This window comes from Pseudorasbora parva, chromosome 16, assembly GCF_024679245.1.
Source record: "Pseudorasbora parva isolate DD20220531a chromosome 16, ASM2467924v1, whole genome shotgun sequence".
In the NCBI taxonomy this organism is placed as follows: domain Eukaryota; kingdom Metazoa; phylum Chordata; class Actinopteri; order Cypriniformes; family Gobionidae; genus Pseudorasbora; species Pseudorasbora parva.
Genome location: NC_090187.1, coordinates 13113637 through 13126950, shown reverse-complemented (window position 1 = coordinate 13126950; position 13314 = coordinate 13113637). Strand labels below are relative to the sequence as shown.

At 43.9% G+C, this 13314-nt stretch overlaps 1 protein-coding gene across 1 annotated transcript; it reads left to right on the top strand.

Moving 5' to 3' along the window:
- The first annotated feature begins 1865 nt into the window (after positions 1-1865).
- LOC137043418 (fap1 adhesin-like) lies at positions 1866-6744 on the top strand. Its single transcript, XM_067419694.1, has 3 exons — positions 1866-1976; positions 2048-2097; positions 2185-6744. The coding sequence occupies exons 1-3, from the start codon at positions 1948-1950 to the stop codon at positions 6687-6689; spliced, it is 4584 nt and encodes a 1527-aa protein (XP_067275795.1). The 5' UTR covers positions 1866-1947; the 3' UTR covers positions 6690-6744.
- The last annotated feature ends 6570 nt before the right edge of the window (positions 6745-13314 follow it).

Here is a 13314-nt window from a genome sequence, read left to right as displayed (position 1 = left end):
CTTAAAGCTAAGAATCACTCTTACTCTCCCAGTTATTTAAGACAGCTCGAGAGGTCACTCAAGTGCTTAGGAGTTGCCAGTAGGGGCTTGAGATGGCGCTGAGGAGACAGAGACGTGTGCAAATCTTTCAATAGAGGGAGTGTTCGAAATGTTTGACGACAAACAGTTAATCAAACAGTATCGTTTGGACAGAGCAGACATCATCTTTTTCAGCGCTGGTTAATGTTGGGTTTTATAAAAAAATAAAATAAAATAAAAACACTGTTCGAGTGATTCAGCAAGCAGTAGCGATAGCTTCTTTCTCCTGCCATGTCGGTTTTCTTTTGGAATCCATGGTGGCTGATTATATATTTAAAAAAAATCTAGGCTATATATAGGCTGTTATCATTTAACAGCACACCAGTTTAAAAAATGTAATTAAATGAATGAAAACATGTTTATCTTTCATTTAAAATGTGTATATTATAATGTATTCTCTTGAAAACTTTATTGTCAAATGTGTGTTGGATGTAAACTCCTCTTAGGAATTTCACCATTCAATGTGAATTTATCTGAGAATATTCTTAAATAAGGACATCTATTCAGTGATTGGTCCATGCCTATGACATCATCCAAAATCCTGTTTGTGGCACAGCAAAGTGTCGTAAATCCACTCTAAAGCATAGTTCACACTGCCCGATTTTTACCCCGATTTTGAGTCGCCGACAGGTTTTTTTGAAATCGCCGACAAATGCCCGAGATCACAGGCAAATCGGTGCTCGTGCACGCGAGTGACAATCACGCAGTATGAATTATCAAAGACGCGATCAGAGAGAATCGCAGACGAGTCGCTGACGCCGGTGAGATATTTGGCATGCTAAATATCTGGACCTGTCGGCGATTCAAACTCCTGCTGTGTGAACAGCGTTCTGACTGAAAATTACACCGACAGCCAATGAGAGAGTGAGATACAGGGCAGCAGGAGGTTCAGGGAGGAGTTATAAAGCAGAATTTCAGTATTTTAATAGATATATTTACAATTCTATCAAACAGAAACAAAGGCCAAACATTTGCACATCCAGCCACAGCAGCAGCACATTAAATAATTATTTATTTACCTCAAACTGTCTTTGCAGAACAAAATCCTGGCTCCCTCTGTCTCTCCAACAATTTCTTCCGCCATAATCTTTTTTCTTTTTCTCCACAAATCAGCGCACATACAATTTGAAGCAAACTTTGTGCAGTTTATCATTTTTAATAACAATTCCAAGTCTCGCGCGAGAACTCCGGTCTGACGCACGTGTGATCTCGCGTTGTTTACTTGTCACATCGCACGTGTGTTTGGGAAACGTAGTTTGCACACCGGAGAGCGAGAGAGTTGTCGGCGATTCTTCCTCTTGTTCAGTCATGCAGTGTGAACTCCTCTGTCGTCAAACCATCGTGCAGTGTGAACACAGCAGTGACTGAATGATACCCCAGATAGTCATAAAGTGTGAATAGAGCTGTGACCCGACGAGTTTGAAAATCGTGCAGTCTGAACTAGGCTTAAGACTAGCACTTAAGATTGAATCCTACATTTTACTTAAAGTATGATTGGGACGCTTGATAACTAACTTTTAAGCGCAGCTTTGAGCCAAGAATTTTTTTACTCTTAAGTCAATTCTTAGCAGTGTTCTTGTGAGTAATTCTAAGATGTTTGATAAATACGGGCCCTGTTCAGTAATCATAGTTTTAAAAAAGCAATCATCATGAATGCAAGCTCTAGTTGTCATGATCAGAGTTGTGACACCTGAACCAAATAATTAAATATTACATGTTCCCATGACAACCGATTGGCAACTGGCAGTTGCTGGCACTATAAAAAGTCCTGTTTGGCAACACTATTATGTGTTGGGTTGCAAGTATGTGTTTGATGATTTTGTAGTGGTTTTATTGAGGTGGTGGAAGTTGTTGTATTACTGATTGGCCATGGAGGGTACCACTAGCCGACTATTAAGGTATGATGATAAATTGTAGTATCTGGCATATGTTAACAAGTGGCATTAACAAGTGATGTTTTCTCTTACAGTTTTTCTCATGCACTTCTCAGTCTTTGTGTCTGTAGCCATATTGGAAGTGGTAAGATTTATCCAGGCAAGTTATATATTGTAGGCTTGATAACATGTCTGTCTGAATTGTCTCCTTTTTCCCTTTCCTCTTTTCTAGTCAGTGGCTTTGTCAGGAGTGGCTATCCCATATACTATGGGGCTGGTACTGGTTTTCCCATGCAGGCTGATGTGAAACCACGAAGTTCCTACAGCTGGTATGGCATTAAAGTCCCAAGTCCCATTAGTCCGCGAAGTTCTATGGAATTAACTTCTAGTGCTGAAGAAGTTAAGAGTGGTTATACCAGTGTAAGCTATAGTCCTCAAAATGTCTCTTCTGGTTTTGGACCAGTGACTGATTTATATAAGCCTGGTTCTGACTCTGATGCTAGAAGTCAACTTCAAGGATCTCTATCTTTGGCTGGTAGTGGCAGTCTTGTTTCTGCTTCTGTGACCACTGCAGTGGGTCCAAGTATGAGCAGTGAGTCTCTACCCGAGCCACCAAAGCTCCACTATCAAACTGTAGTACACAGTAATGAGTCTGTGGCATCTAGTAGCCAGCAACTATTGCAGAACGGCTCCCAGTCCAGTGGTCAACTAGTGCAAGTTCACTACCAGTCTGCAACGCATCCCCTTATAAAGCCTCAGAGAAGTAGACTTCAATTTGGTTCCAACTTGCTTTCTGATACCAGGTCAGTCCATTTTCCAAGTGCTACCTATGTCAAGGCTTTGCAGCAAATAAATGAGACCTCTCAACCCAACTATCAATTAGGACAAGTCAGTTATGGGTCTGGACTTGTGCCATTGCTCAGTGGCCAGCAACTAGTGCAGTCAGGCTATGGTTCCATGGTTCTGCCCAATGATGTGCAACAAGCACAGGCACTAAACCAATTTGTGGCTCAGCCCAGCATCCAACTATCACGTCAAGAAAGCAGCCAGAACTCCGAACAAGTTATTTCAAACTCCATGGAACAGTCCAGTGGCCTACCTCTAGCACAAGTCAGCTTCCAGTCTGTGGATCAGTCTAGCACCCAACAACCAGCCCAAGACAGCTCACAATCTGTGTCCCAGCCTAGTGGCCTGCTGCTAGTACAAGGCAGCTCACAGCCTGTGGACCAGTCCAGCACCCAACAACCAGCCCAAGCCAGCTCCCAGTCTGTGGATCAGTCTAGCACCCAACAACCAGCCCAAGACAGCTCACAATCTGTGTCCCAGCCCAGTGGCCTGCTGCTAGTACAAGGCAGCTCACAGCCTGTGGACCAGTCCAGCACCCACCCACCAGCCCAAGCCAGCTCACAATCTGTGGTCCAGTCAGGTAGCCTGTCATCAGCCCAAGTCCGTTACCAGTATGTGTCCCAGCCCAGTGGCTTACTGCCAGCACAAGCCCGCTACCAGTCTGTATTTAAGCCCAGTGGCCTGCTGCTTGCACAAGCCCGTTACCAGTCCATATCCCAGCCCAGTGGCATGCTGTCAGCACAAACCCGTTACCAGTCTGTGGACCAGCCCAGTGGCTTACTGCCAGCACAAGCCCGCTACCAGTCTGTATTTAAGCCCAGTGGCCTGCCGCTTGCACAAGCCCGTTACCAGTCCATATCCCAGCCCAGTGGCATGCTGTCAGCACAAACCCATTACCAGTCTGTGGACCAGCCCAGTGGCTTGCAGCCAGCACAAGCCCGTTACCAGTCTGTGTTTAAGCCCAGTGGCCTGAAGTTTGCACCAGCCCGTTACCAGTCCATATCCCAGCCCAGTGGCCTGCTGTCAGCACAAACCCGTTACCAGTCTGTGGACCAGCCCAGTAGCCTAAAGCTTGCAGAAGCCCGTTACCGGTATGCGTCTCGGCCCAGTGGCTTGCTGTCAGCACAAGCCCGCTACCAGTCTGTATCTAAACCCAGTGGCCTTCTGCTAGTACAAGGCAGCTCACAGTCTGTGGATCAGTCCAGCACCCAACAACCAGCCCAAGCCAGCTCACAGTCTGTGGACCAGTCCAGCACCCAACAACCAGCCCAAGCCAGCTCCCAGCCTGTGGACCAGTCCAGCACACAACCAGCCCATGACCGCTCACAATCTGTGGATCAGCCAAGCACCCAACAACTAGCCCAAGACAGCTCCCAGTCTGTGGATCAGTCAAGCACCCAACAACCAGCCCAAGACAGCTCACAATCTGTGTCCCAGCCCAGTGGCCTGCTGCTAGTACAAGGCAGCTCACAGTCTGTGGAACAGTCCAGCACACAACAACCTACCCAAGACAGCTCACAGCCTCTGGACCAGTCCATCGCACAACAACCAGCCCAAGCCAGCTCACAATCTGTGTCCCAGCCTAGTGGCCTGCTGCTAGTACAAGGCAGCTCACAGCCTGTGGACCAGTCCAGCACCCAACAACCAGCCCAAGACAGCTCTCAATCTGTGTCCCAGCCCAGTGGCCTGGTGTTAGTACAAGGCAGCTCACAGCCTGTGGACCAGCCCAGCACCCACCAAGCAGCCCAAGCCAGCTCACAATCTGTGGTCCAGTCAGGTAGCCTGTCATCAGCCCAAGTCCGTTACCAGTATGTGTCCCAGCCCAGTGGCTTACTGCCAGCACAAGCCCGCTACCAGTCTGTATTTAAGCCCAGTGGCCTGCTGCTTGCACAAGCCCGTTACCAGGCCATATCCCAGCCCAGTGGCATGCTGTCAGCACAAACCCGTTACCAGTCTGTGGACCAGCCCAGTGGCCTGCCGCTTGCACAAGCCCGTTACCAGTCCATATCCCAGCCCAGTGGCATGCTGTCAGCACAAACCCATTACCAGTCTGTGGACCAGCCCAGTGGCTTGCAGCCAGCACAAGCCCGTTACCAGTCTGTGGACCAGCCCAGCGGCCTGAAGTTTGCACCAGCCCGTTACCAGTCCATATCCCAGCCCAGTGGCCTGCTGTCAGCACAAACCCGTTACCAGTCTGTGGACCAGCCCAGTAGCCTGAAGCTTGCAGAAGCCCGTTACCGGTATGTGTCTCGGCCCAGTGGCTTGCTGTCAGCACAAGCCCGCTACCAGTCTGTATCTAAACCCAGTGGCCTACTGCTAGTACAAGGCAGCTCACAGTCTGTGGATCAGTCCAGCACCCAACAACCAGCCCAAGCCAGCTCACAGTCTGTGGACCAGTCCAGCACCCAACAACCAGCCCAAACCAGCTCCCAGCCTGTGGACCAGTCCAGCACACAACAACCAGCCCAAGACCGCTCGCAATCTGTGGACCAGTCATTCACCCAACAACCAGACCAAGCCAACTCCCAGTCTGTGGATCAGTCAAGCACCCAACAACCAGCCCAAGCCAGCTCACAATCTGTGTCCCAGCCCAGTGGCCTGCTGCTAGTACAAGGCAGCTCACAGTCTGTGGAACAGTCCAGCACACAACAACCTACCCAAGCCAGCTCACAGCCTGTGGACCAGTCCAGCACACAACAACCAGCCCAAGCCAGCTCACATTCTGCGGTCCAGTCAGGTAGCCTGTCATCAGCCCAAGCCCCTTACCAGTATGTGTCCAAGCCCAGTGGCTTGCTGTCAGCACAAGCCCGCTACCAGTCTGTATCTAAACCCAGTGGCCTGAAGCTTGGAGAAGCCCGTTACCAGTCCCTATCCCAGCCCAGTGGCCTGCAGTCAGCGCAAACCCGTTCCCAGTCTGTGGACCAGCCCAGTGGCTTGCTGTCAGCACAAGCCCGCTACCGGTCTGTATCTAATCCCAGTGGCCTGAAGCTTGGAGAAGCCCGTTACCAATCCATATCCCAGCCCAGTGGTCTGCAGTCAGCGCAAACCCGTTACCAGTCCATATCCCAGCCCAGTGGCCTGCTGTCAGCACATACCCGTTACCAGTCTGTGGACCAGCCCAGTGGCCTAAAGCTGGGACAAGCCCGTTACCAGTCCATATCCCAGCCCAGTGGCCTGCTGTCAGCACATACCCGTTACCAGTCTCTGTCCCAGCCCAGTGGCCTGAAGCTGGCACAAGCCACCTCGCAGTTTGTGGACCAGTCTAACATGCAACAGCCAGCCCAAGTCCGCTACCAGTCTGTATCTAAACCCAGTGGCCTGAAGGTGGCACAAGCCAGCTCACCGTCTGTGGACCAGTCCAAACCTCAACAACCTGCCCAAGCCAGTTCCCAATCTGTGGTCCAGTCAGGTAGCCTGTCATCAGCCCAAGCCCGTAACCAGTATGTGTCCCAGCCCAGTGGCTTGCTGTCAGCACAAGCCCGCTACCAGTCCATATCTCAGCCCAGCAGTCTGCAGTCAGCACAAGCCCGTTACCAGTCTCTGTCCCAGCCCAGTGGGCTTAAGCTGGCACAAGCCAACTCGCAGTTTGTGGACCAGTCTAACATGCAAAAACCAGCCCAAGTCCGTTACCAGTCTGTCGTCCAGTCAGGTAGCCTGCCATCTGCCCGTTACCAATCTGTGTTCCGGAGCCCTGGTTTCCAGGTCTTTCCTACCCCAGAGCCATCTAGCCTTGGTTCCAAACATCTGGCACAGCCCAGCAACGTACCTCTTCAAGCTATGAGTCTGCAGTCTGTCCAGCCTGACTTCCAAGATTTAACACCTCTGCAGACTACTCAAAACAAACGTCTATCTCCAGGCATATTGAGGTTGTTGCAACAAGTGAAGTCATAGCTGCACACTTGTCTACTCGAGTTTGCTTTTGAACAAATAAATATTTCTAAAACCAGTTCAGTAGTTTTGTTGTGTATGGGGAGGTTGGGGTTAAATATTTGTAACAAGTGTCTACCCGGAAGTCTTTGATCCGTGGAAGTTTCAAGTATTGTTTGTGCTGCATTCGCATGACCTTATTTTTGTTTGCCGTGCTCTGCTTTGTTCTTGCTTAAGCCCCATTTACAACTGGAGAAGAGGAGTTTTGGTTGCTCTGATCCAAATAGTGGCTTATGCTGATAGGTGTAAATGGGGTCTAAAATACTTTCAACTACTTCCAGTTTGCTTTCATAGTGTAAATGCTGATGTGGACAAATGCATTCAAATGGCCACAAACACCTACTGACCATGCATTAACTTTATGGGAAGCATGCTACCCTTACCATTTCAGTTTACTTGTCCTTCTCAAATACTTCATGTACTTTTCTGACGCAAACTTAAATAGTCACTGTATATTTGATTTATACTGACTTAACCCTTTAGGAACCAGAGGATTTTCTATATTTTTGACATTAATTTCAAAAGGCTTATCTTAAGACTTTCTGTAAATTAGAAATCATGGGTGAACCAAAGTTTATTTAGGGATCTAATTTGCATATGTCATAAGGTGGTCATCTTTGATTATAGAATTTTCATGAAAAGTCAAATGTTTAAATTATAAAATGCAACACTCAGGTAAATTTCAGGTTCCATGTATGGGGCACATTATGCATATGTGAGAGGAGACTAGCCAGCAATGAGTTTCAGGTGCAGGGGCCTTGTCACATGACTAAGGAAGCATAAATAGTGGTTGCAGAGACACATTGTGAGATTGGTATGTTTCGGAAGTTGTGCTTGACGTGCAGCCTCCTTTTCGATGAGGTATGTTGAATAATTAACTGTTTTTTTTGTTTGTATTAAATGCTTGCATTCTAAATGCGCTAATTTCATTTTCAAATGATCCCCTTTTAGGCTGACTTAGGCCATGTCCACACTAATACGTTTTCATTTGAAAACGTATATTTTTCTCTCCGTTTTGGCCTTTTGTCCACACTGAAACAGCGTTTTAAGTCAATGAAAACGTATCGTTTTGAAAACGCTCTCCAAAGCGGATTAATTTGAAAACGCCATCTTCGCGTCGTAGTATGGACTGTGAAAACGGAGGTTTTTTAATACGATGACGCATTTTAGCCATGTGATGCAGTCATATGACCAATTCAGCCAAGATGTTGAACGACATTGTACAGCAGTTGTTTTGTATGCTTTCTGTTTTGACAGCCTTGTTAAATATTAATGTCAGTTTGTACATACTGTTAAAAACTCGATTTATTGCAGAGTAAATAAACGAGTAAAAAAAAGTCGAAGCATCTTGGATTTGCTCATGCGCAGTACGGGGATGTAAGCGTTTTCAGACGTTTCAGTGTAGATTAATTTTTTTTGGAAAATGATAGTGTGGACGCGGAACGTTTTTAGACGAAAACTCAGTTTTTAAATTTATCCGGATTAGTGTAGACGTAGCCTTAAAGTTTTTACGCTCTGTCTGGGAAGTGGATCAAACACTTATTGTTGCAGTACGGCTCGGGTCAAGTAGAATTTCTAACCTTCACTTCATGCTGGTAGAAAGTTTGTAACTCGGATGTAGAACTGTTATGTGTAAGTCTTAGACCATTCTACCTACCATGTGAGTTTGGTAACATCCTTATCTGCTCTGTTTATGTACCCCCCAACAGCAATGCCTCAAGAGCAGTGACACAGTTGGCAGACTGTGTTCATGAACAAATATAGCGCACCCCAACTGCTCATCATGGGAGATTTTAATAATTGTAATTTAAATATTGCATTGCCAGGTTTTGAACAGTATATTAAATGTAATACCAGGAAGCAAAGAACTTTGGAGAAATCCTATAGTAATTTAAAACATGCATACACAGCCATAGTTAAACCACCTCTATCAAATTCTGACCATAATACTGTTCACTTGATCCCTATATACAAGACAGCCCTAAAGAGCTGTAAACCCTTGGTTAAATCCATCAATGTATGGTCAGAAGACAGCATAGAAACATTGATAGGTTGTTTCTTATCCACTGACTGGGATATTTTCTCTAGGGTGTCAAACCTGGACAATGCCACAGAATCTACCACAGATTATATTAAATACGTTACGTTACGTTTATACCAAAACGTAAAATAAAAATGTATCCCAACAACAAACCATATATCACAGGAGGTGAAGGACTCTTTAAATAGGAAAAAAAACTAGCATTTAAGGCCAAAATCATTTACAACTTAAAACTGTACAAAAGGAGTTGAACCATAGGCTCAGAGAAGCGAAGGAACATCATAGGGAGTCGATAGAGGAAAACCTCCAAAATATGAACACAAAAAAAACTATGGGTGTAGCTCCCCCCAGTAATTTCATGAGCACAAGGATTTCTCTAATGACTGGCAATTTATTGACTGGTTTACCATGAAGATAACCATCCAACTCAAGATGCCATGAGAACTAAATACACAGACATAAAGAATAAAAAGAGACACAAAAATGAATAAATGTTGTCTTTGTAAACCTTTCAAACAGAGTGAAGTTCACTTTAACATTCTTTGTACACATATTTTACACTTTCCACACAAAGCAACACAATCCACATTAATCACATACAATGCTAATGAAAAAAAAAAAAAAAAAAAAAATATATATATATATATATATATATATATATATATATATATATATATATATATTACACAGTTTTAGTAGCCTATATATTGATTTAACATATGTACAGTATTGTTCAAAATAATAGCAGTACAATGTGACTAACCAGAATAATCAAGGTTTTTCGTATATTTTTTTATTGCTACGTGGCAAACAAGTTACCAGTAGGTTCAGTAGATTCTCAGAAAACAAATGAGACCCAGCATTCATGATATGCACGCTCTTAAGGCTGTGCAGTTGGGCAATTAGTTGAATTAGTTGAAAGGGGTGTGTTCAAAAAAATAGCAGTGTGGCATTCAATCACTGAGGTCATCAATTTTGTGAAGAAACAGGTGTGAATCAGGTGGCCCCTATTTAAGGATGAAGCCAACACTTGTTGAACGTGCATTTGAAAGCTGAGGAAAATGGGTCGTTCAAGACATTGTTCAGAAGAACAGCGTACTTTGATTAAAAAGTTGATTAGAGAGGGGAAAACCTATAAAGAGGTGAAAAAAATGATAGGCTGTTCAGCTAAAATGATCTCCAATGCCTTAAAATGGAGAGCAAAACCAGAGAGATGTGGAAGAAAACGAAAGACCATCAAAATGGATAGAAGAATAACCAGAATGGCAAAGGCTCAGCCAATGATCACCTCCAGGATGATCAAAGACAGTCTGGAGTTACCTGTAAGTACTGTGACAGTTAGAAGACGTCTGTGTGAAGCTAATCTATTTTCAAGAATCCCCCGCAAAGTCCCTCTGTTAAAAAAAAGGCATGTGCAGAAGAGGTTACAATTTGCCAAAGAACACATCAACTGGCCTAAAGAGAAATGGAGGAACATTTTGTGGACTGATGAGAGTAAAATTGTTCTTTTTGGGTCCAAGGGCCACAGGCAGTTTGTGAGACGACCCCCAAACTCTGAATTCAAGCCACAGTACACAGTGAAGACAGTGAAGCATGTAGGTGCAAGCATCATGATATGGGCATGTTTCTCCTACTATGGTGTTGGGCCTATTTATCGCATACCAGGGATCATGGATCAGTTTGCATATGTTAAAATACTTGAAGAGGTCAGGTTGCCCTATGCTGAAGAGGACATGCCCTTGAAACGGTTGTTTCAACAAGACAATGACCCAAAACACACTAGTAAACGGGCAAAGTCTTGGTTCCAAACCAACAAAATTAATGTTATGGAGTGGCCAGCCCAATCTCCAGACCTTAATCCAATTGAGAACTTGTGGGGTGATATCAAAAATGCTGTTTCTGAAGCAAAACCAAGAAATGTGAATGAATTGTGGAATGTTGTTAAAGAATCATGGAGTGGAATAACAGCTGAGAGGTGCCACAAGTTGGTTGACTCCATGCCACACAGATGTCAAGCAGTTTTAAAAAACTGTGGTCATACAACTAAATATTAGTTTAGTGATTCACAGGATTGCTAAATCCCAGAAGAAAAAAAAATGTTTGTACAAAATAGTTTTGAGTTTGTACAGTCAAAGGTAGACACTGCTATTTTTTTGAACACACCCCTTTCAACTAATTGCCCAATTGCACAGCCTTAAGAGCGTGCATATCATGAATGCTGGGTCTCATTTGTTTTCTGAGAATCTACTGAACCTACTGGTAACTTGTTTGCCACGTAGCAATAAAAAATATACTAAAAACCTTGATTATTCTGGTTAGTCACATTGTACTGCTATTATTTTGAACAAGACTGTACCTTGTGTGTGTGTATATTCATTGCACCTATCTGTTCTGTTCAGTGTAACTTTCATATTGAAGTCCATGGTTATAATTATTCATAAGTATGTAGTGTCATAACTACATCTCTGACGTTTATAACAAATGAAACAGTTTGAAAATCGGTTGAAATTTTAGCAAGTTATGGTTATTTAAAAGTACATGCACCATTAAAACACACTGTTACGAGTGAGCGAGCTGCCTGTGACAAGATGGCTGCCAGTTGTGGACGGCGACCTCCATTAGCCCACAGACATCTAGCCTTTATTATGGATATCTATGGTGCAGATCTCTCTTCCTGATTACTCTGTGCTTCCTTTTTATAATAAAAGTCTCCACTCCAACAGTTCTTTAACAGTTTTAAAGTTAAAATGAAAAGTTTTTAACAAAATAATTAAATAAGCATGAAATTTGAACTGATATCTCTGTCAGTTACACTCCCACCAAAACACATTCTTGTGATTTTAAACTTAGTGAAATAACCATTAATCAAAGTATTATGGACTAACCCAACAAATGGTAGACAAAAGGTAAGCTCTTAATCAGCTTCAATCAGAGTAACTTATTTTTTTGGATAGGCCTTTCAAGGTAAGTCGGTTTAGTTACACGTTTACCCCTTTTATCCAGTGTTAAATCACTGATCAACAACTTTATTGTTCTCACACAGTCATCTGTACCACTGTGTACTTCTGTTACCTTTGCTAACTTCCACTGACTGCGTGGAGCTGTGTCATCTTTCAGAATGACAATGTCATTGACCTTTGCATTTCTACGATGTTTTGTGCCATTTCTGCCGGTGTTGCAGGTTTAGAAGATATTCTTTTCTCCAACGTGACCAGAACACATTAATTAAATACTGCACCTTACGCCATCTCTTATGTAGTTAAAGGTCTTCATTGACAAACTCTCCAGGTGGTGGTAAAATAATTGAAGACTTCATAGTCAGGATATGGTTATGTGTAAGAGGCTGCGGACCAGATGGATCATTCAGATACTCAGTAGTTAAGGGTCTGCTATTGACAATAGCCATGACTTCATAGAGAAACGTTTTTAAAGAGGCACCATCAAGTCTTTGGGTTGATTCAGGGCCATTTCTAGCCTTTCTGGCACCCTAGGCAAGATACATATGTTACCTTCGCCCCCCCCTCCCCTTTTTTTTTACCTATAATTTATAAAACAAATATGACTTCCTTATTTCATGGGCATATTGTACATGCATTAATCGAATAATGTAGCTAGGTTTATTATCACTGAGATCACAGATGTAGGGGCGTTCAGGGGCATGCTCCCCCGAGAAAATTTTAATTTCTATGATCTACATATGTGTATTTTAAGATGTTCTGAAGGCCAAAAAATTAGATAACAATAGCTTGAAAACCATGTCACTCGGCGCCGCTGCGGATTGAAGAACGCAGTGACACAAAGACTCAAAGACTACTAATATTCAGTGTAATGTTTTGCTCAACGTTATGATAGAGAGACCAGCTTAGTAGAGAACAAGTAACCAATAAGTAGTCTAACATACCTGTATATTTGGCTTTCTTTTTTATATTTCCTCTTTTTTTCTTTTTACGATACTGAGCCCCTGATGGCTTTGACCTTTTCATGATGATGAAACTAAAGCACGCTGTAACGAGTAGAAATATAGTGTGGCCCCTTTAAGAGTTGCGCGCGCTCCCTGCAAACGAAGTCTGCATTTTGTGTGTGCGCGTGAGTCTTGAGCTCCCTTGTGTGGGGATTATTTTCTGTTTTCTGTTGCTAACAGTCAGTTATTTTGTTTTATTAAGTAATGCTGTGGACGGAAAGGGAGTTTGTGAGCGGGGAATAAAGTGCGATCTGTTTGATGTTAATCGCCTCCGTGTTTGCATCCACTCCAGATACATCAAGTGAGCTATCCGCATTTTTCACTCGGACACAAGCGTTACAACGCCACGGATGACGACGTTCCCTGCCGCCCTCTACATGATCTCATTTCATTACAGCAGCGCCACTATCACCATGGCGACTTCATTCCAATAATTGCAACTAATCATAATGCCTTGAAATAGCAAAAGTACGAAATATTAATAATAAAATATATATGAAATAAATAAAAAATCTTGTTGGGGTGGGGGCTCACTGGCGCCCCCCAGCTGTTGGCGCCCTAGGCGACCGCCTAGTTTGCCTATGCCT

Bases quoted from the DNA above. Each gene is read 5' to 3' on its own strand.
- LOC137043418 (XM_067419694.1), top strand. From the start codon at position 1,948: ATGGAGGGTACCACTAGCCGACTATTAAG. The intron at 1,977-2,047 runs GTATGATGATAA...TTTCTCTTACAG, and splicing joins ACCACTAGCCGACTATTAAG to TTTTTCTCATGCACTTCTCA. The intron at 2,098-2,184 runs GTAAGATTTATC...CCTCTTTTCTAG, and splicing joins CTGTAGCCATATTGGAAGTG to TCAGTGGCTTTGTCAGGAGT.